The 21,136-nt window shown below is 37.5% G+C and overlaps 1 protein-coding gene across 9 annotated transcripts in view; it reads right to left on the bottom strand.

The window, feature by feature from the left end:
* Window positions 1-2,057: 2,057 nt before the first annotated feature.
* Window positions 2,058-21,136, bottom strand: part of ASB3 (ankyrin repeat and SOCS box containing 3) — a 78,554-nt gene continuing 59,475 nt past the window's right edge. For 3 of the 9 annotated variants that reach the window (XM_036334588.1, XM_036334580.1, XM_036334581.1), the window contains 4 exons: window positions 19,512-19,709; window positions 13,222-13,479; window positions 7,676-7,809; window positions 2,058-2,437 (listed from right to left, as the gene is read on the bottom strand). In XM_036334588.1, the coding sequence (XP_036190481.1) occupies window positions 2,232-2,437; window positions 7,676-7,809; window positions 13,222-13,479; window positions 19,512-19,709 (796 nt within the window). In that variant the 3' untranslated portion in view covers window positions 2,058-2,231. The other 6 variants (XM_036334582.1, XM_036334583.1, XM_036334584.1 and 3 more) reach the window with 6 other exon arrangements.

The raw sequence follows: 21,136 nt of genomic DNA, 5'->3' as shown, positions 1-21,136 counted from the left end.
CCATGCATCGGGCCTCTAGTATGATACAAATATGACACAGACTGTCTATCAAGGATTATCAATCATAGGTGATCATGGAACACAGGAGTATAATTGATCTCTGGGAAGTTGGGCCAATAGAAAGCTGCATATCAACACTTGTTACTTAGTGAAGGGAGAGGAAATTTTAAAGAAACAGTGTCCAGGTTACTACTTACATCAAATGATACCCTGTAACAGAAAGGATCAGCAGGAAATACACTTAAAGGATAGCATCGGATCAAGGAAGTGTGAACTCTTGGCAACTGTCATTACAGCTGACCTGTGTCCTGCTCTGGTAATATGTACCCCCATTAGAGAACTATTGCATGGGGTTCCTCATTAGGCTCACCATGTTAAACAGTATTGAAGCACTGTGCCTGCAAGGCAGAGCCTAAGCATCACACTAACTAGATATCTCATTTTGATCAGAAACTGTAACTCTAACTAACCCACCATTAGGTACTTTTGGATTTCTCACTGACTCCTTGCTATAGGTCATAAAACTCATAAATATTTTATTATAAAATTGTCTGAAAGATATTATACACAGTGAGTAAAATCATTTAATACCAAGGGCTTTAAATGTCTCTGAAATATTAATTTTCAGACTTTTAAGAATATGAGCTCAATGATAAGTTATAAAGAGTTGAATTTTTATTACATATTTGAACATGAACAAAAACACATGAAAAGACTCACCCTCAAATGTAAACATTTTATGTACATTTAGCCCTAAGAAAAAACTGGTTAGACTAAAAATCAGAGACTTAGAGTTTGGAAAAATAAAGATTAAGACAACACTTTAAAAATACTAGATAGTACATACATTCTTGGAATTTATTAAATTAAGTATCAGAATTTCCACCTGGTTTTCCATATCCACCCTATTTTTGCCTGTACACACACATTCAAACTCTATCTCCACTCCACAGGCAGCAACTATAGTTCTAACCAGCGCTGAGTTCAGGCTGGATATTAACAATGCCTCCATCATTAGGTCCTCTGGACATTAACAATGCCTCCATCACTTGGCCTGCCTTCATTGCTGCTTTTATCAAACAGCAAAGGACCATCAGAGACAGACCCACTGATCCATTCCCATCTATTTTAAGCCACAGGATCCTAACAGGACACAGGTTTGACCTCCTTTGGATCCCATCTAGTTGTCTATCATGACAGTAATGCTTTCATAACCTTTCTCTCAAAGTTGGTCCCCAGAGTTTCTTATCATAGCTCACTTGATCCAGTATTCAGTCCTCTCTAACTCTAGATACAGACTGAGCAACTGTAAAATCAATGAGGCGGTGTCTCATTAACCTAGGACTCTGAGGTCCAAATTTCACGGACTATTTGACAACCGATGTAGATAATAAAAAAGAAAAGTACTATAATATTAATAGAATTGGCAATCATTGCTTCATAGGATCAAAGCTGCCCTCTTGATTTGGAGGCTGAGTGGAGCTTGAATGTTTGTATGTGATACGAAGTGACATAGCAATACATACCTTTCTGCCCTCCCAGTCTCCTGATTAGTATTTTAAGTGTGACAAAATGCCTATTTATCCCAATAACAACCTAATTTTTTTAACTGAGGTTAGGTCTGTTCTTGCCTTTGCAGAAAGAGAGTCTTTTTTAGGCAAAGAGACTATCAAGGAACTGAAAAAGAAAAGAAAAAAAAACAACAAGAGCAAAATGATTCATTTTCTACATTTTTTTTTCTTTCCTGAGTTTACCTGTGAGAAACCAATAACAATTCTTCACAAAAGTGACTGAAGAGATAAGAATGAAATATAAGATAATTCTTTTATAAATATGAGATGTTCAACCTCAAATAAAATAATAACAATAAATTCCACCACTGTGTGTACACTTCCAGTGAAGTTTTAATTCTTTCCATTCTAAGCTGATAGCCCTACATAAACACAGAATCATAGGTGGAAATATGCCATGTTTAGCACTAGAAGCACCATCTGGTTAGATAAATGAATATCACAAATTAAATTACTGGTGATGAAACTGTAATAAAGTACTGTAAGTCGGGTTTATAATATTTTTTACTAGGAAGGCCCTCGTTGCATTGAACTAATACCACCCACTCAACCAACCAACCACTCAAACAAAAATCATCTTTTGTGCCTCTAAAATCATGAAGACGTTGTACTCCATGCCTCTTAAGTCTTGGCGGTTTTCAGAGTAAGACAGATTAAGTGTTAAGTAGCTTCGCTGATTTCTCCATCTTGAATAACTGTCAGTTCGGGAACTTCGTTCATCCTCAGGACCTCTGCATAGAGCAGGTAATTATGTAGGCTTCTGGGAAGTGGCAACTGACAAATAAAATAATCAGATCGTAGGTGTTCTGGTTTTAGACTGGACCGAATTTCCAAACGACAAAGGTGGGTCAGGGATGGAACAGCACCTGGAGAAACAAACCAAACAAGGAAGATGAAAAAATTTTAAACATTAAGGTAAATGCCTTTTTTCTCTCATCTCTATGTAGTAAAAGAGAAGTGATATGTTACTCAGACTTACTTTTGAAAGACTGCTTGGGCCAGGATGACCACAATAAACTCTGTTTTACAGTCTTCACCTGGTTCCTCTCTCTCCAGTTGCTGGCCACACATGCAAAGCCAATACCCAGGGCCACATAAAATTAAATGTTCAAATTCTAAAGATCTGGCAATACAAGTTGGTGCTTAAAAAACAGATGAACTAACCTTAAAAATGTTAGCTCACAGCAACAAACGTTACATCCCTTTTTTACTCTGTTTCTTTGCAAATGGTCTCCATCCAGACTTAGCACATTAAGTGAATAAATGTGTAGCTTACAAAAGTTTTCCTCTTCTTGTCCGTGACATAGAATGAAATTTCAAAATTGACACAGAGAGAAAAGTGCCTACCATGCCATATGCCCATACACTTCACACACATTCTCTTTTAATCTTCATTACCCTATGCTACAGAAATAAGAAGACAGAGGTTTAAGTAATTTTCCAAAGGTCATACATCTAGCATGTGGTAGACCTAGGATTCAAATTCAAGTGCGTCTGACCCCAAAGCACGAGTGTGAATGCACACATACTAAAACCACTGCACAAAGGCTAATTACCAATTAAAGGATAGTCCACATGCACTTAATTAAGAATTATACAATAGTTTCATTTTCCATGATGAAAAGTGTTCACTACAGAAAATGTCCACAGACATGGAGAATACTAAAAATAGCTAGTGGTTTTATGTGAAAAAATATGTAGCGCCTTTTATTAATCCAAGAAATCTTGTATAAATCCCCATGAACTGTAGCAATGATTAGCAGACCAGGATCACAGCAACAAGGACAAATAGTATCAAGAGTCCAGCTGATACCAGACCAGCTGGTCTGACTCCAAGTCGAGGGTTCCTTAAACTGTAAATCCTCATAGGGCCTAGAACATACTAATTCTCTAACATCTTCAGTATCTTCTAAACCACTAAAGTTAATCCATCATCTTACAATTTACTTGAAGCTTATTGGTTTGAGTTTAGTTTAATTTACTAAAGTCTGGGAAACTCCTTGAACCACAGTGTTTCAAATCGCCAAATAAGAAATGTAAAACGATTATCTGATTTTGTACATAAACCTAAGCTAAAAAAAAGATGAGTATTTTCTTAAACCATGAGTCATAGACTCCCCATTATAAATCAGACTACATACTGGTAATCTATAATATATAACATATTTATTTCCAGTGTTTTCGTGTCTTTATCTCATTTAAACTTTACCCTGTTCTGTAAACTTAAAGGAAGAATCATCACTCTCACTCCTAAAATGGGAAAACACTGGTGAAGGGAGCACTGGAGGAATTAGCAAGAGTACATATGAGGAGCATACCCAAATTGCAACTACCACCCCCACCTAGTTTTCCAAAGGAGTAAGCAGGTTCAATTTCAAGTAGGTTAACTATGTTCAATTATTACCTATTACTAGGGTGGGGAACCTTTTCTCTGCCTAGGTCCTAGGGCCACTTGGATATTTATAACATCATTCAAGGGACATACAAAATTATCCACTTGAAAATTAGCCTGCTATATTTGGTCAAACATTCAATTAACTCACCCTAATGCTTTGGCAGGGCCAGACCAAATGATTTCACAGGCCTTATATGGCCCGCAGGCCGGACATTCCCCACCCCTGACAAAAAAGTAAGTCTCTTTACCCAATGAGATCAAGAACAATAATTGGTCCTAAATCACAAATGTCATAAATGTCCCTGGTGGGGAAAGAAGTATGTTGGCTGCAAACACTAAGCATGCCATGGGCACAGATTGATGAGACTGACAGAGGAACCGACAAGTGCATGGGTAAAAGTGAGGTTGGCTGTTAAATTGACATCCATCTCTTCATTCTGCATGTTCTTATTAATGTAGATCCCTTGTACACAGCCAGAATAAAGATAAAGGGTGGCTGTGTGGCCCAGAGAGCTGCTCACTCAGGGATAAGGGATCCTTAGTGCTTCTCCAGCTTCTCCATTTTGACAGACTATGCTCGCTTACAAACTCCGTGGGCTGACTGAGGGGAGCTCCTCTGCTGCCCCACAGCTTTCTGCAGTGCTGATAAGCCTTTCCAGGTCACCTGACTGCATCAAGGTAACCCTCCCTTTAAAGCTAAATAAACTATTTGTTTGTTTATGCTAATATATGTGTGGAAGCTTAATCATTTGCAATCAAGCCAAATTGGACCAGTACACATTTGTTATGGAAAGCTTAAGTGACCCGCCCATGTTGACACTGTCAATCAACATATCTGATACCAGAATCAAGTAATTTGACTTTAAGTCTAAGGTTCTTTAAACTGTGATCAAACCTAAAATAATTCTCTAACATCTTTTAAGCCACTGAAACTTTTAAGAGATCTTTCCACTTAATAATAATAATAATAATAATAATAATAATTTTTTTAAAAAGGAAATAGCATAGTTATTTCAGATTTTGGCCCTAACTTTAATTGCACCATTTTGATCTCCCCGCCCCTCCATGAGCACAATAGATCACTGGCCTGATGAACAATTGGAGGTCTAAACCATATTCATTTGAACTGAAGCAGCCTTTCATCTGTAGATTATTAACACAGATAATAATATGCCCATCACTGCCATCTTAGTTTATTATGCCAGTGAATAAGGGAATTTTATAATCATCTATGTGGTATTTCAAATCACACAAAATTCCTGTGAAAGTTTCAGTGATGCAGAGCATCCCCAGATGTGTTGCCACGAGGCTGAGACGATGGAGCCATGCCCTGCATTTAGAGTATGAAAAAGCCCAGACGCTGTAGGTAAAACACACTTTCGTGAAAACCTGTTAAAACCAGATTTCAATTTATTAAATAAATCTCTTTCTTCTTGGAGTGTGATACTAATCATAGTTAGAAAATTATGTCTGAAATCATGCTGTACTTTTAAGTTACTTTTCTGACCAAATCATTTTCAATTATGTTAAATCAAATTTATCTATAGATCTACTAGCAGACAGGCAACCTTTAACTTTTCATTCTTATATGGAATTCTCCAATTTTGTTCATTTGGTTGTATGTACTGACAGAAGAACAATCCCAAATAGGATACTTGTTATAGGAAGTTTTATTAAAATCAAAACAATGATCAAAATAAACCCAATTCTTAATGCATCATGCTTATTAATGCCAACTTTACAATAGCACAGAACTGCACACACATCACACATACCCACTATCTATACCTCCCACAACCATGCATCTCTGGCCTGCCCTCCTGCCAACATTCAAATGATCTAAGATGATGACTATTACCTTACACAAGCTCTACCTAGTGCCTAAATAAGAAGCCCTTGGTGGAGCCAGTCTATTGCAGGGTAATGTACCCATACACAATTTTTACCTTCATCTGGACAAACTTGCTGCATGTTAAAGTCTTCCGAGTAAACGCTCGCATATCTTTACTGATAAGCTGCAATCATTTTCCCATTTGGCATATGCTTCCTCTTTTGATTTTTTGTTCCCAAGTCCATTGCCCATAGTCTATCTGTTCTGGATGGATAACTGTTCTCTATTGCTGAAGATACATAATTAGTAAAAGCACATGCAATTCTCAACATTAAGAATTGCATGCCAGTGAGTTCTCCAACATTACCATTTTAAAAACTCTGTACTAGAAGGCTCAGAGAATCCAGATTACTTTTTTCTTCCACAGAAACCTCTCCAACAGTTTGAATATATCTCAGTTCAAGAGCATATTTTCCTGAATGTCTGTTTTTGATTGAGAAAATTTACTTAAATGTAATTATCTGAGAAATAAGACATTTCTACATATGCATAAGTTCACTTGTTAAAAACCTATTCAACATGTTTTATGTAGTTACATTTCATGTAAAAATAGCAGTGAAGAAATAATTTTCTTAACTTAAGATACATAATCTGGTTAACAAAATGAAGTTAAAGTAAAATAAATCTAAATACAAAATAGGAATATTTTGCATATATTATGTTTAAACTGGTTTCCTTGTATAAAATCTCCTACTACATGCTCTGTAATTGTTTTAATTAGCTTGTAAACTTTTTTTAAAAGAATATTATATTGATTTTTAGAGAGAGAGGAAAGGAGAAGAGAGAATCATCAATGTGAGTGTGTAACATGGATCAGCTGCCTTCTGCATGCCTCCTACTGGGGATCGAGCCCATAACCTGGGCATGTGGCCTCATCGGGAATCGAACCAGTAACCTCTCAGTGCACAGAATGGTGCCCAACTGAGCCACACTAGCCAGGACTTAAAAACTTTTTAATAAGCTAGAGTAAGTTGAGAAGTTATTTTAAAACAGTCATAAAATATCGATTTGAGAGTAAATTGAGAATTTGTTTTAAAACAGTCATATAAAATATCAATCAGCCCTAACCGGTTTGGCTCAGTGGATAGAGTGTCGGCCTGCGGACTCAAGGGTCCCGGGTTCGATTCCAGTCAAGGGCATGTACCTTGGTTGCGGGCACATCCCCAGTAGGGAGTGTGCAGGAGGCAGCTGATCGATGTTTCTCTCTCATCAATGTTTCTAACTCTCTATCCCTCTCCCTTCCTCTCTGTTAAAAAATCAATAAAATATTTTTAAAAATAAATAAATAAAATAAAATATCAATCAATTCACAGAATTTTCACCCAGCTCACCTCCATACTTATACCAACACATCAGCATGCATTCAGTAAGTACAGGTAGAAATAAAGGATGGTAATACTTCCGTTTAGAAATGATAAAATACTTAAGAGAGAACACAAATACAAACACATCCTGGAAAAGAAAATTAAGTTTAGCATTTTTCTAACAAACTAAACATTCACTAACAAGATTTTTAGGACTCATTTTGTTTACATAATCCTTACTAAAGTTAAAAGGATATCATTAAATAAAAATATCAGTAAATACCTCCTTTTCTTTATATGCCCCTTAGGCTAACCTTATAAAATCAGATATGATTTTTGTTGAAGGAAATTACTATCATCCCCCTCCCAGTCCCATCCTTTCTCCACATAAAGAAAATGCAAATGATGCCCTACTTAATATATTCTCCGACAACTCTCATTACTTAAAATTACAATATAACTAGAGAAGAGAAGAAAACATAGTCATGTGTCTCTAAAAATTGTACTTTCTTACCAATATGTTGCTGTAGAGCCCACGAGGAGTTTGAGACACGAGCAGAGAGCTTCTTTTCAACAGCTGGAGGAAGTCTCCTCCAATTAGTAAACTCCAAAGTAAAGATAAGGGTGTCATCGCTGACTGAGTCAGTCCTGTATTAGCAAGATGTTAATGCACCATTAGACACCAAATACAGCAAGGATTCATCCTGAAAATAAACACCACATACCTATTCTTACAACGCCTTACTAAGGAAGGCATAAAACTGCAGCATAGAAAATATTCACGTAACTGAAGGCAAGTTCAGTGGATATGAATAATCATCTACAGGTTCTTAAAGCAAACTGAATTGACTCTGTTTAACAGATGACAAGAGGAAACTACTCTCAGAGAGGGTAGCAACTTTCCTTCCAACTCCCCAGCAGCAGTGTCAAGAAAAGACAGAGACAGCAACCAGTGTCCTCAGCAGATTTGCCATTATCTCCTCCCAACTGGACCATCTTGCTTTAAAAGTCCTAAAAGGATAAAGCCCAAATACCCAAATTATCCCTAAACTAAGTATACGGGAGAGACAGCTTGCTTCTGCCCAACTCCCAGGGATGTGCAACTGTTCTCCTCTAGGAACCTTGTGCATTATAGATTCAGCTCTAACGAATGTAGCAGAATCAGTTTTGTCTCTAAGAACCAAAAGCAAGTCTTCAGAACAGTTCTCTCTATTTCTAAAAAATAATTTCAGATTTCCTACCAACCTACCCAAAAGAGACTTCCCCAAATTTTATAAGCATTTGAATCTAACGGAAAGGGCACTGGTCTAGGACAGTTTCTGAGTTCTAATATTACCTCCACTATTTACAACATGTTGCGAAAATTCTACAAGTCCTTGATCCCGGTCCTCTAAAATGAGAATAATACTCAACCTATTTCAGGGGACTAATTGTGAAAATAATATGAGAAAATATAATAAACATACTTTTAAAACTATAAAATGTTATATAAATGTTTGATATTACTAGAAACTGGTTTGAAATTTTCATTAGGCCTGATAACATGAAATATAGTCAAAGTGTAATGAGAACTATACATTCTAACAATTACTCAATTAGGTACTCAATTAGGTACTCCCCTACCATCACACTGTCTGAAGAAAAAGAAAATGATTAAGGCCTCTAGTAATTACTTTAAAAAGAGAAATTCTTTTCAAGGTCATTTTTTGGTTTGTTTATTTTTTGGACTCATTATTGAGCAAGGACTAAAGAAGGGGGGGAAATAAAAAGAAAAAAAAGAAACTAAATAAAATGCTCTAAACTTGTCATCTCAAAGACAATTTACTTTTTATAATTCAGGGCCAAAGTATCCTTGAAATGACTGATCAGAGTATGAAAATTATTTCCCAGATTCTTAATTCTCTAATATGCAAACTTCTATATAACAAAGAACTCAATGTTGCACAAATGCCTTGGGAAAACATTTTACTTCTAAAGAACCTTTCAATGAAATCACAACTTTGAGGAAATACTAGAACAAATAAAATGATAAAGTACATTCAAGGGCAAAAAAATCTCCTTGACTTTCTAGGAACTCCACACCAAGGTTACTTGGCTTTGGTTCCTTATTTCTTTTGTAATGGTTTCATTTTTCTGCATCAATGTGCTTTAAGTCACACTGGGACCAAATACTAAATCATTTTTATTCAGTTATCTAAACACACACAAGAAATAACACTGTTTACACAGCTTTAGATAAAATAACTAATTTTATCAATGCTGATAATGCCACTAAAAATGTATTGTTACTGTACTACTCTGACCATTATGTTGTACGAAGAAGTTGTACAATCATAAATGAATGACAGTTAATCAACTAAATGCACGGATGACATTTACTTTCTATTACTTATTACATTCAGTTGGAGGCACCTAGTGTTGCATTTAAAGTTGAAAAAAATATTTCAACTCTGTAGATTATATTGTGATAGGCAATTATTCAGCCAGATACATTTTTAAAGAACATTTAAGACAAAAAATACCTAGGAAAGACATTTATAATTTACATGACAAAGATTAAGCAACTGACTTTCATGTGATATAAATAAGATATAACCAAAATCCACTTTAACAGCACATTGGAATTTTATGGGAGAATTTTTCTTATAACAGCTCTATCTATGAATGTAAATTTCAAAGATCAGAGGAAGCAAAACATTTATCATATTCAGTGTAAACACTGGCTTTATCCATTCAATAGAAGATCAGAGAACAAAAATTTGACCATATTAAGCATTTTTTTTTGAAGTGAAATTTTCTAATGAATATAAAGTTACCCCTTCTGAGTAAACCATATGCAATTGGCATTCTCAGTTCAAATAGCTGCAAGTTTTACAATTTACTTCAAAGAAATTTGTAGTTTATGGGTTCTTAATTCCTTTATATCCTAACCCATCCAATAAATACAGCTTATACTATATTTAATGGCTTATTACCACAAAAATTATCAAATGGGCTATTCACATTGGGGAGAGGGAGGCCTCTCAGAACTGAATGGAAGAGTATATTTTACAAAACCTTCTAGGAGAATAAATCTAAATAATTCCCTCTCCTTCCAGTAGTCTATGTAATTGGCTGAGGAAGAAAGGAAAAAAGGCAATATTTAATTTTTCCCCCTGCATAGGTTCTTCCTAATTGAGGAGCAAACCAGAGCAAGGTAATATGGCATAGATCCCCCCAGGATAGGCAAACGATTAAAATACCTGAAATCACATGATATAATCAACATATCCCCATGGATACACAGGACTAAGGCAGCATAGCACAGTGGTTAGAAAGACAGACTTGAGCGACAAAAAGGACAACCTGGGTTCAAAACTAAGCTCTACTAACTAGCTGTGTGAGCTTGGCAAGTATGTTAATTACTGTACCTCAATTGTAAAATAAAAATAATAGTATCCAATGTATTTTATAGTAAACTAGAGGCCTGGGGCATGAATTCTTGCACCAGTGGGGTCCCTCAGCCTGGCCTGCGGGATTGGGCTGAAACCAGCTCTCCAACGTCCCCTGAGGGGTCATGGATTGCAAGAGGGCGCAGGCCAGGCCGAGGGACCCCACCAGTACACGATTGGGGCCAGGGAGGGATGCAGGAGGTTGGCCAGCCAGGGAGGGACCACGGGAGGGCTCCAGGGAGTGTCCAGCCCATCATACTCAGTCCTGATTGGTCAGACCCCCAGCAGCAAGCTAATCTACTGGTCGGAGTGTCTGCCCCCTGGTGGTCAGTGCATATCATAGCGACTGGTCAACCGGTGGACTGTTTGCCCCCTGGTGGTCAGTGCACGTCATAGCAAGTGGTTGAGCAGCCTTAGCATATCATTAGCATATTACGCTTTGATTGGTTGAACGGACAACCAAACACTTAGCATATTAGGCTTTTATTATGTAGGATAAGTTACTATAAAGAACTTAAAATAATGCCTACCATGTGTTAGGTAGTATTCTAAGTGTTGGTTAAAGAAATAAACTAGAAACTAGAAATACATATACTAGAAACCAGAGAACTGAAAGTAACAGGCAAGTAATATGGAGTTGAGTTAGTAGCTTCAGTAGGAGAACACAAAGAGTGTGGCTGAGAAGAAAGTGGTGCCTTGGGGACAAGCACCAAGTGAGGGAAGAGAGTAAAGGGGACTCACTGTCAAGGCTGTCTGTCCACAGCCACCCGCCTTTTGGGGCTGGATTTCCAGCTAGAGTCAGAGAGTAAATACTAGAATGGTGAGGGGCAACTGCAGCTAGCTGTCAGGCACCCAAACACAACAATAAAATTCACTAAGTAAAATGTTATGGGTACTTAAATAGCTTTGTTAACAGCTAGACACAGCATTCATTAGCAAATATTTATATCTCAGTTGCATGTGTGTGTGTGAGTGTGTATCTGTTAATAAGACAAGTACAGTATACATATACAAATAACTTTTTAAAATCAAAGATTTCTAAATAAACTGCCAATAATCTTTTTTTCATTCAATTTGTCTTAAAAATACAATGTTTCAGTGAAACTGTATTGAAAAGATATAGAGGGAAGTGCACAAATGAGCATTTGACAGATAACTATGTATTAATCAGCTGTTGGAGAAAGGAGTGAATACTATCAGGGACTCAACTTGCTGTAAAATAAACAAAAAGTAACGTGGAGATGAGAATGTGTATCTAAATTTTGCTTTTGCTTCTATATTCCTCAAACCACCTACAACAAAGCCCTAGGCAGAAAGTCTCTACTTAATGAAAATTCCTGAATTCTTTTTTTTTTTTTTAAATATATTTTATTGATTTTTTACAGAGAGGAAGGGAGAGAGATAGAGAGTTAGAAACATCGATGAGAGAGAAACATCGATCAGCTGCCTCCTGCACATCTCCCAGTGGGGATATGCCCGCAACCCAGGCACATGCCCCTGACCGGAATCGAACCCGGGACCCCTCGGTCCGCAGGCCAACGCTCTATCCACTGAGCCAAACCGGTTTCAGCTGAATTCTTTACAATGGCAGATATAATAAAAAAGTGAAATACTGGAATACTGCCAAATAAAGATCTATTCTTCGCATACAGATGGGGAAACTACCTAAATTTACAAGTAGGGACCATTTAGTTACCTGAATGAACCTCTTTTGAAAAGATAAACAACAAGATATCAAAATACTTTTCTGCTGACACAGAAAATCTCAAAATACGTCTAACCATTGTTTTAGTAAATGGTAGTTTCTGAAGTACAAAACTTAAGCCTTCTAGAATGTTTTATTGAAATTTTATAAAATTAAAATATCCCTATCCTCTATTTTCCTAGGGAGTTATGTTTTATCTTCCCACTTGAATTATCAGGTCAAAAGAGTTTTCTCACTGCTACAAGTTCCTTCACAGCCCTGGCTAGACACTGACAACTTTTGCAAAGGCTGGAGGCTGGGAATGGTTTTCCTCTTCTTGCCCAAGAAAAATCCTGACCCAACTTTCATATAATCACTCATAGAGGCTACCCTTCTGAGAAACTACCTGAAGTAAACAAGTTTCATCCTCAGCTACTTCAGAAACTAGTATTTATTAAGGGAGACAAAGTTCAAATCAACAAAATGCTGTACAACAGGAGTACTCAGTCTAGCTGACTAGGGGATACCAGAAATCTATAAAGCAGCTACAACCATGCTGTCAGAGGATTTTAACAGGGGCATGAGCAGTGGTCTAGGTAGAAGAAATATCCTCTCAGAAGAGTTTACTGGCATGAATACAATCAGGGACTCAACCTGCTGTAAACTAAACAAAAAGTTAAGTGGGATGAGAATGTGTATCTAAACTTTGCTTTGCTTCTATAGTCCATAGGCATAATCCCTTTCTACTCCCTTCCAGTCATGTCCAACCTTTTTCTAGGAATCTATCCCTACATTCAATCTCGCTATTAGCAGCCCCCCAATCCAGCCATCAGAGTCACATACATACACACTCTCACCCCAACACCAGATCTCAAGAAATGGAGGGAACTTAAATATAGTATATTCATTCAAAAAGGTAAGTTCCACTATTGTATGATTTCTTACCAAGAACTGCATAGAAGATTCAGTGGGTCAAATCCAGCAAGCAGGAGAGATGGCAACCATTCCTTATATTTCGTCTGTGCTTTAACTGCATGATTTATAAATTCAGACATATGGTTCCATGGTGCCAATGGGCAACCTTTCTTCAAAAAGTAACGAAATACTGAAAATTTCTCATACTTCAGGCAGTATGCCAAATGAAGTTCATTTAGCTGGACTCCATATTTCAAAAGAATATTCACAATTCCAAAAAATTCACAGCTCCACCACAAAAAAAAGAGAAAAAGAAGTTAGACTTTTACATAAAAAATAAAAGTTACAGATAATTACTAGTAGTTACAGCTGGAAAGTAAGAACAGCAGATGGGATAGTGGATGATTTTTACATATCTAGTACATTTGAGAGTAGGGGACTAGGGACAAGGGAGCGTTTTACTTTTTAATTTCCACCCCCTTGCATGGTTTTTAATTTTTAACTACAAGCAAATAGTGCCCTTAGAGTTCTAAATATTCATCTTAAATAATTTTAAAGATTATCATTGACAAATAGAAAACTTCTCAAAACTGTGGTATTTTTTTTAAATATATTTTTATTGGTTTCAGAGAGGGAGGGAGAGGGAGAGAGAAAGATAGAAACATGATGGAAGAGGGAATCATTGATTGGCTGCCCCCTGCACTCCCCCCACTGGGGATCAAGCCCGCAACCCAGGCATGTGCCCTTTGCAGGAATTGAACCCGGGACCCTTCAGTCTGCAGGCTAACGCTATATCCGCTAAGCCAAACTGGCAAGGGCAAAACTGTGATATTTTTATACAATTAAGTATCTCTACTACAAAATATTTGCCAAACCAAGTTATTAAACAATGTGATCTGTCTCTAAAGACTCATCCTAGGAATCACCAAAATACCATTTCCTTTAGCAATAACCTTAGTCAATGTCCCCTTCACTTTCAAATTTCTAATGATAAAAAATAATCATCTAGAAAAGCTGTTTTTAATTAGCAAACATTTAACTTATAGCTTTATTTCGAAATTAATCTACTTTATCATATACTTTTTACAGAATAAAAGTACATCATTTTGTATCTATTAAGCTGTTGCTGTTTTCTTAATATTTTATCATTCAATATCAGTAAGTTCTGGTTAAACTGATTAAAAATAAGTGCAATCCTTTTTTGAGAGAGCTAAGTGGCAAGATGTATCAAAAGAATTATCATAGCAAAGCTGTAAGAGCACAGACTGAAGCCAGCCTGCTCAGCTACCTACTAACCCTGGGACTCTGAATAAGTCACTTAACCTTCCTGGCACACAGAATTAGCATTGTATAAATATTTGTTGCATGAAACATTAGTCCCCAAAAATGATCCATATAAAAAAGGCTCCGAAATGAAAATATCTGAGAAATCCTATAATACAGAGTGAGTCCAGAAAAGAAATATAGGGTAAACATCTTTTTAAAGAATATGCTGGTTATATTTTCAAATTATATGCTAAAACCTCCAGATACCTGAGAAGAAGTGCCTTTAAAATTAAAGCAAAGAATTCAATTATTAACCTGAAATAAGCACAATAAAAAGTAAAAAATACCCCAAAATCTATAAATAAAGTAGTATAATATTGTAAACATAAGATCAAATTTTTGTAGATTCATTCCCCTCTCAGAAATTCACAAAGCATCATCATAAGAAAAAAATTTTAAAGCCCTTCAAGAAAGAAACCTATTTAACATTACTTAACCCTGTTTCCAAATTAACTATTTTATTCCATGTAATATTCATTAATGATCTATAGAATTAGTATTGTACAAAAACACACTTCGGAAAACCCAGCTCTAAACTTCTTCCAATTACCATATTGCCTTGTGTTAGAAGAGACAAACCACATTCTAAAAGGCTTATAAAACTGCCTAATGCTACATTTATTAACACATTTCCAACAAAACTACCTATAATATGGTGAATAATAAACATAAAATAAACTGGAAAATCATAAAATTTGTCAGCATGCCCTGAGCTTCTGAGAAGATTGAAGGTCTCAAATATATATACAAGCTCCAGAAACACAAGCAACTTCAGTGCTCTATATGACCTTCATTATTGCATGTTATTGAGCAACAGTAGCCCTAGAGCATAGATAACCTTTGGTTAAATAATAAATTGTATAAACAGATTAAAAAGAAAACAGTGCATCCTATTTAACCCTTGCAGAGCACTTGGTCCTGCCTAAAACATTCACAGAGATGTATGGTCCTTGATATTTGATCCTGTATCAAAATACCCAGAGACATTTGATCCACACCCACCTATTTAACTTATTCCACGTGTCATTACCAGCTAGGCTACCAAGGCAGGAAGCATTACTATTGACCAGAGGCCCGGGGCACAAAATTCATGGGGGGGGGTGGGTTGTCTCTCAGCCCGGCCTGCACTCTCTCCAATCGGGACCCCTTGGGGGATAACCGGCAGTCGGACATCCCTCTCCCAATCCGGGTCCACTGGCTCACTGGCTCCTAACGTCTCACCTGCTTGCCTGCCTGATTGCCCCTAACCCCTCTGCCTGCCTGCCTAATCGCCCCTAACCACTCTCCCCTGCCAGCCTGATCAGCCCTAACTGCCTCTGCCTCGCCCCCCGCCCGTGGCTTTGTCTGGAAGGACGTCCAGAATGATGTCTGGAAGACGTCCGGTCTATCTGGTCTAATTAGCATATTACCCTTTTATTGGTATAGATAATACAGTCAAAACCAATTACTAGATCAATAAAACATGGTAGTATTTTTATGTATGAACCCACAAGTATAAATAAATATCATGGGCTATCTGAAACCACAGATGTTTTTTAATCATGGACATTTTAGACAGGACCAAATTTGAAGGAACTTTTGCTCTGGCCGGGTAGTTCAGTTGGTTAGTTCATATCGTTCCGATATGCCAAAGTTACAGGTTCAATCCCTGGTCAGGGCACATACAAACCAATGAAAGCATAAATAAATGTAACAACAAATCAATGTTATGTTCTCTCTCTCTCTCTCTCTCTCCCTCTCTCAAAAAAAGTCAATAAACTTAAAAAAAAAAAGTCAAGGTCCTTTTGGCTTGTACCAAACGTCTCAGTGGACATTTTGGACAGGACCAAATATCTGCTAATATAAACATTACGAACTAAATGTGACACATTAAGAAACTGCACATTATATAAACAGTGAAAATCATCAAATACTGAAAAAAAGGAGAGGTTTAAAACCTAAAAAAGCAATGTCTGCACCTTATCTTGGTGCCTGCACATTTTCCATTATTTTGCTCTTTGAAGTTTAAAAATTTGCACAGAAACAGTGCCCAGAAAAGAAAGAAGCACAGTAAAATGAAATTCAACATATTAACAAAATTTATTTTAAACAGAAATGGGCAAACAGCTTGAGCATTTTATGTTCAATTAGCCAACAAAATGTCTAACCAACTTATTAACTGAATGATCAAAGACCATATAAGTTTTACTGAATGGTTTTCAGCCATTTGCTGAATACAAATACATTAGGTCCTATGTGTGATTATGATGAAGAAAAAGGACACACAATTTCTATAAAATTAATGTGCTAGCAAGGATCAGTATCAATTCAAAAGACAAAATCGGGTTTGTTAAGCCATGATCTCTTCCTACAGTCATATATAAAAGGCGTTAATATTTGTTCAAATTGTCCTGAACTTTCTCAACTTCTCTCTTCTTTCACACATTCTAGATAAAGGAATCTTTTTCTTATATTTTCTCATTTCAGTTGAATTACTCAACTGTGCCCTTGAAAGAATGGCTTTCATGTTACTGTAGCTGTTAACTTTTTAGCCCCAAGAGACAAAGACTGTTTTTGTGCAGTGATGGAGGAGACCTCTTTCCATGAGAAAAGCTAAAGGTCACTGCTTCAAATGGAAGTCATCCTCTCAAAGGGATGCCCAGGAAAAATGTTTCAGGATGCTAATTCTGAGCTAAAAAGTTAAATCAGGTGAATAAAACAATAAAGAAGAAAAATCGTAAAACCCAGAGCCATTATTTACATCTATTATTTTTATTACCATATGATATCAACTGTACTATTTGTAAAAGCATATAGAAGAGTTCACTAGAACACGACAGGCCAACAGTGAAAGAAAGGCCACAAATACTAAATATCTAGATCTCAGAGAAATACAAAAAATAAATAAATAAATAAACCACAAATAAGAAAATAAAAGTTTTAAACTCATCAACACTTAAAGTCAATAAATTTTTTAAAATGTTGCCAGGGTCCTAGCTGGTTTGGCTCAGTGGATAGAGCATCGACTTGCGGACTGGAGGGTCCCAGTTTCGATTCCAGTCAAGGGCACATGCCCGGGTTGCCTGCCCGGGTTGCCAGTGTGGGGGGCATGCAGGAAGCAGCCAATCAATGAGTCTCTCTCATGACTGATGTTTCTCTCTCTCTCTCTTTCTCCCCCTCTCTCTTCCTTTCTGAAATCAATAAACATATATATATATATATATATATATATATATATATGATGTTTTTTTGGTTTTTTGTTTTTTTTAAGAATCAAAAATGTTGCCCTGCCAGTGTGGCTCAGTTGGTTGGGCATAGTCTCGTGTACCAAAAGATTGACAGTTGGATTCCTGATCAGGGCACATGCCTAGGTTGCGGCTCAATCCCTGGGAAGGGGTTTGCAAGAGGCAGCCGATTGATGTTTAGCTCTCACATCGATATCTATCTATCTCTTTCTACCTATCTATCTCTCTCTCTCTCTCTTTAGAAGTCAATAAAAATATTTAGATAAATAACAATGTTGATTAAATAATTGCTAAATGGAATATAGGAAATTAATACATTATTTCATTAAGGAGCAAGAAAACATAATAGTTATTTCAAATGAAAATTATATTAAATTATCCTTGCTTTAAAAATGGGAATTCTAGTTAATTTAGTTAATTTAGGTATGTTACTGTAGAATAGCGATTTTCAACTGGTGTGCCACAGAATTTTTATAACATACAATACCTGACTATCTAGTCAGGGCACTGACCTCTCTTCCCTTAGACTGTCAAATAAAAAAATGACTCCAGCCAGCACAACAATAGCCATCTGGTGTGAATGAATCAAAATTATAATCATTTTTTTGTCAGAATAACAAAAATGTAACATATTTTTTGGTGTGCTGCAGAATTTTAGTAGTCTGTGTGTGCCATGAGATGAAAAAGGTAGAAAATTGCTGCTGTAGAGAATCCAAATTTTAAGATGCATACTTATTCAAAAAATTAACACACTTTTCAATTTTGATTTTTTTTCTACAAGCATCAAGCTATAATATTACACTCTTGATATACTAAAACAAAACCTACTAGGAGAATATCAGTTTTCTTCCTTGATCAGAAAAGTTTGTAAGAGTCCCAAAATAACCAAATGCTTTTCTCATTACATGTACAGTGACTGACATGCAAACTAAGAGCTAGACATTAGCTAATATAAACGTAGTCTAGAGACTAACATTTTAACTTATATTGCTTTCTAGATAAAGAAAGGATGGTAGGAAGAAGAAAATTAACCCTGATATTTTTCTACTGTGAAAAAATTGTGCTATGAATTATACTTGTCAATTCCTTTATATACACATGCAAGCATATATGATTATGATACTATCATCTTTTAAATTTAGCCCTTGGGAAAGGTTTCTCTTCAAGTAAATTCTCCACAAAGTAGGTAAAAATGGCAAAGATGTATTAAAATTAAGTCTATTGCCATGGATCCCAGGCAAATGAAAAGTCAATTAGAAAGACTAAGAAACAGATATTTTGATGTTTTAACTTTTTCCCTACAGGCTAACAAATAATATCTTCCAATGATTTTTCTTACTAAAAAACTACCTTACTAATTATAATTTGGTCCAATTATAAGTTCCCACACATAAGAAAATAGATGATAAGCTCTTTTAAAGTCATCAAACCAGATTTCAATTATGTTCTATAGGGCCACTTCACTTGAATTGTTTTTGAGACAAAGGATATTAGAGAATTCCTACATTTATATAATACAGTAAAAAGTATTCTCTAAAACTGCTACATTGAAAATATAATCCAGATCTAAAGAGGGAAGGAAAAAAAATCTGACATTATTACCTCATTTTTACTGTACTTTTAACAAGGTACACCATAGAGGGATTTTTCTGTTTGTTTTTAAGTTAACAATTTAGCACTAAGACATATTAAACTTCATCATAAAAGAAAATCAGTTGGAAATGCATCTCCATATTGAAAAAAATAATAAAAAATAGCAAATATACATACTCCTTTTGGAAAGCCATACAGAGTGGAGAACTAAATCCAAAGACGAGGCACATCTGGGCATCAGGGCTATAGCCATGCTGGAGTAGCATTTCTAGGCAGTCTTCATGCCCTCCAAACACTGCCGAGTAAACAGGGCTCACTTTGTCTGGACCAGTGTCACAGACCCGGTTAGTAAGTGGTATGAGCAAGTCCAAGATTCTGCAAATACATGAATATGGAAGCATTTAATATTTTTACATGCACATAAACATAGGTAACATTTCTACAGCACACGTAGACCGTCACGTGTTTCTCATGCCCTCGCACAAGATGGCTGCCCCCATGTGGTCACAAGACGATCACCACAAGATGGCCGGCTGGGGAGGGCAGTTGTGGGTGATCAGGCCAGCAGGGGAGGGCAGTTACAGGTGACCAGGCCAGCAGGGGAGGGCAGTTTGGGGGGACCAGGCCTGCAGGGGAGGGCAGTTGGGGATGACCAGGCCTGCAGGGGAGGACAGTTGGGGGTGACCAGACCTCCAGGGGAGGGCAGTTGGGGGTGACCAGGCCTCCAGGGGAGGGCAGTTGGGGGCAATCAGGCCAGCAGGAGAGCAGTTAGGCGTTGATCAGGCTGTCAGAGGAGTGGTTAGGGGGTGATAAGGCTGGCAGGCAGAAGTGGTTATGGGCAATCAGGCAGGCAGGCAGGTGAGCGGTTGGAGCCAGCAGTCCTGGATTGTGAGAGGGATGTTTGACTGCCAGTCGAACATCCCCCGAGGGGTCCCAGATTGGAGAGGGTGCAGACTGGGCTGAGGGACAGCCCCCACCTTAGTGCACGAATTTCATGCACCAGGCCTCTAGTTATTTAATAAAAGTCTGTCTTCAGTATAGCTTCCACCTATACTAAGTTATTACAGACTATATACTCCAGAATGTTATACTTATTATTGTTACTTAATACAAAGGTCTTTAAATAGATCTGAAAGAGAATTAAATAATCTATATGTATAAAGGGCTAATATGCAAAGTGTCCCAGGAGACCGGGAGTTCAATAGCTTGTTATGACGTGCCCTGACCACCAAGGGGTGGCACGGAACAAAGGAAGGCCCTGGCTGGCAGCCAACAGCCGGGGAAGGAAGGCCCTGGCTGGCAGCCAGAGGCCCCAGTCATCCCTGATCTCTAGCCAGGCCTAGGGACCCTACCCGTGCACAAATTTCATGCACCAGACCTCTAGTTTTCCTATAAGTAAGTAGGTAACAGGTTGTCCTTTCTTACTTTCCATGAATTTCTTACCTTACTACCATGGCCCTACTTGCTAAAATTCAAATTTTATGTTAGACTAGAGGCCTGGTGCACAAATTAGTGAACGGGTGGGGTCGCTCGGTGTGGCGTGTGGGGATTGGGCCAAAACCGGCAGTCAAATGCCACCTGCCGCTCCTGCCTGCTGCTCCCGCTCATCCCGGCCCCACTGCACGTGCCACAGCCTCGTGCCCAATCAGTCCCGATCAAGAGAGGCTCATGCCCCCAAAGTGGCACTAGCCACCCGTGAGCCAGCCGTGAGCCGTGAGGGGGGTCGAGGGGGCCTAGACGCAACTGCCCTCCGGGCAGGCAGTGGGACACCCTTGCCAGCCTGGGATCCAGATCCGTCCCGC

The sequence above is a fragment of the Myotis myotis genome, unplaced genomic scaffold (assembly GCF_014108235.1).
Source record: "Myotis myotis isolate mMyoMyo1 unplaced genomic scaffold, mMyoMyo1.p scaffold_m19_p_14, whole genome shotgun sequence".
Lineage (NCBI taxonomy): Eukaryota > Metazoa > Chordata > Mammalia > Chiroptera > Vespertilionidae > Myotis > Myotis myotis.
Note: the sequence above shows the minus strand (reverse complement) of the source record. Positions and strands in the feature narration are given on the sequence as shown.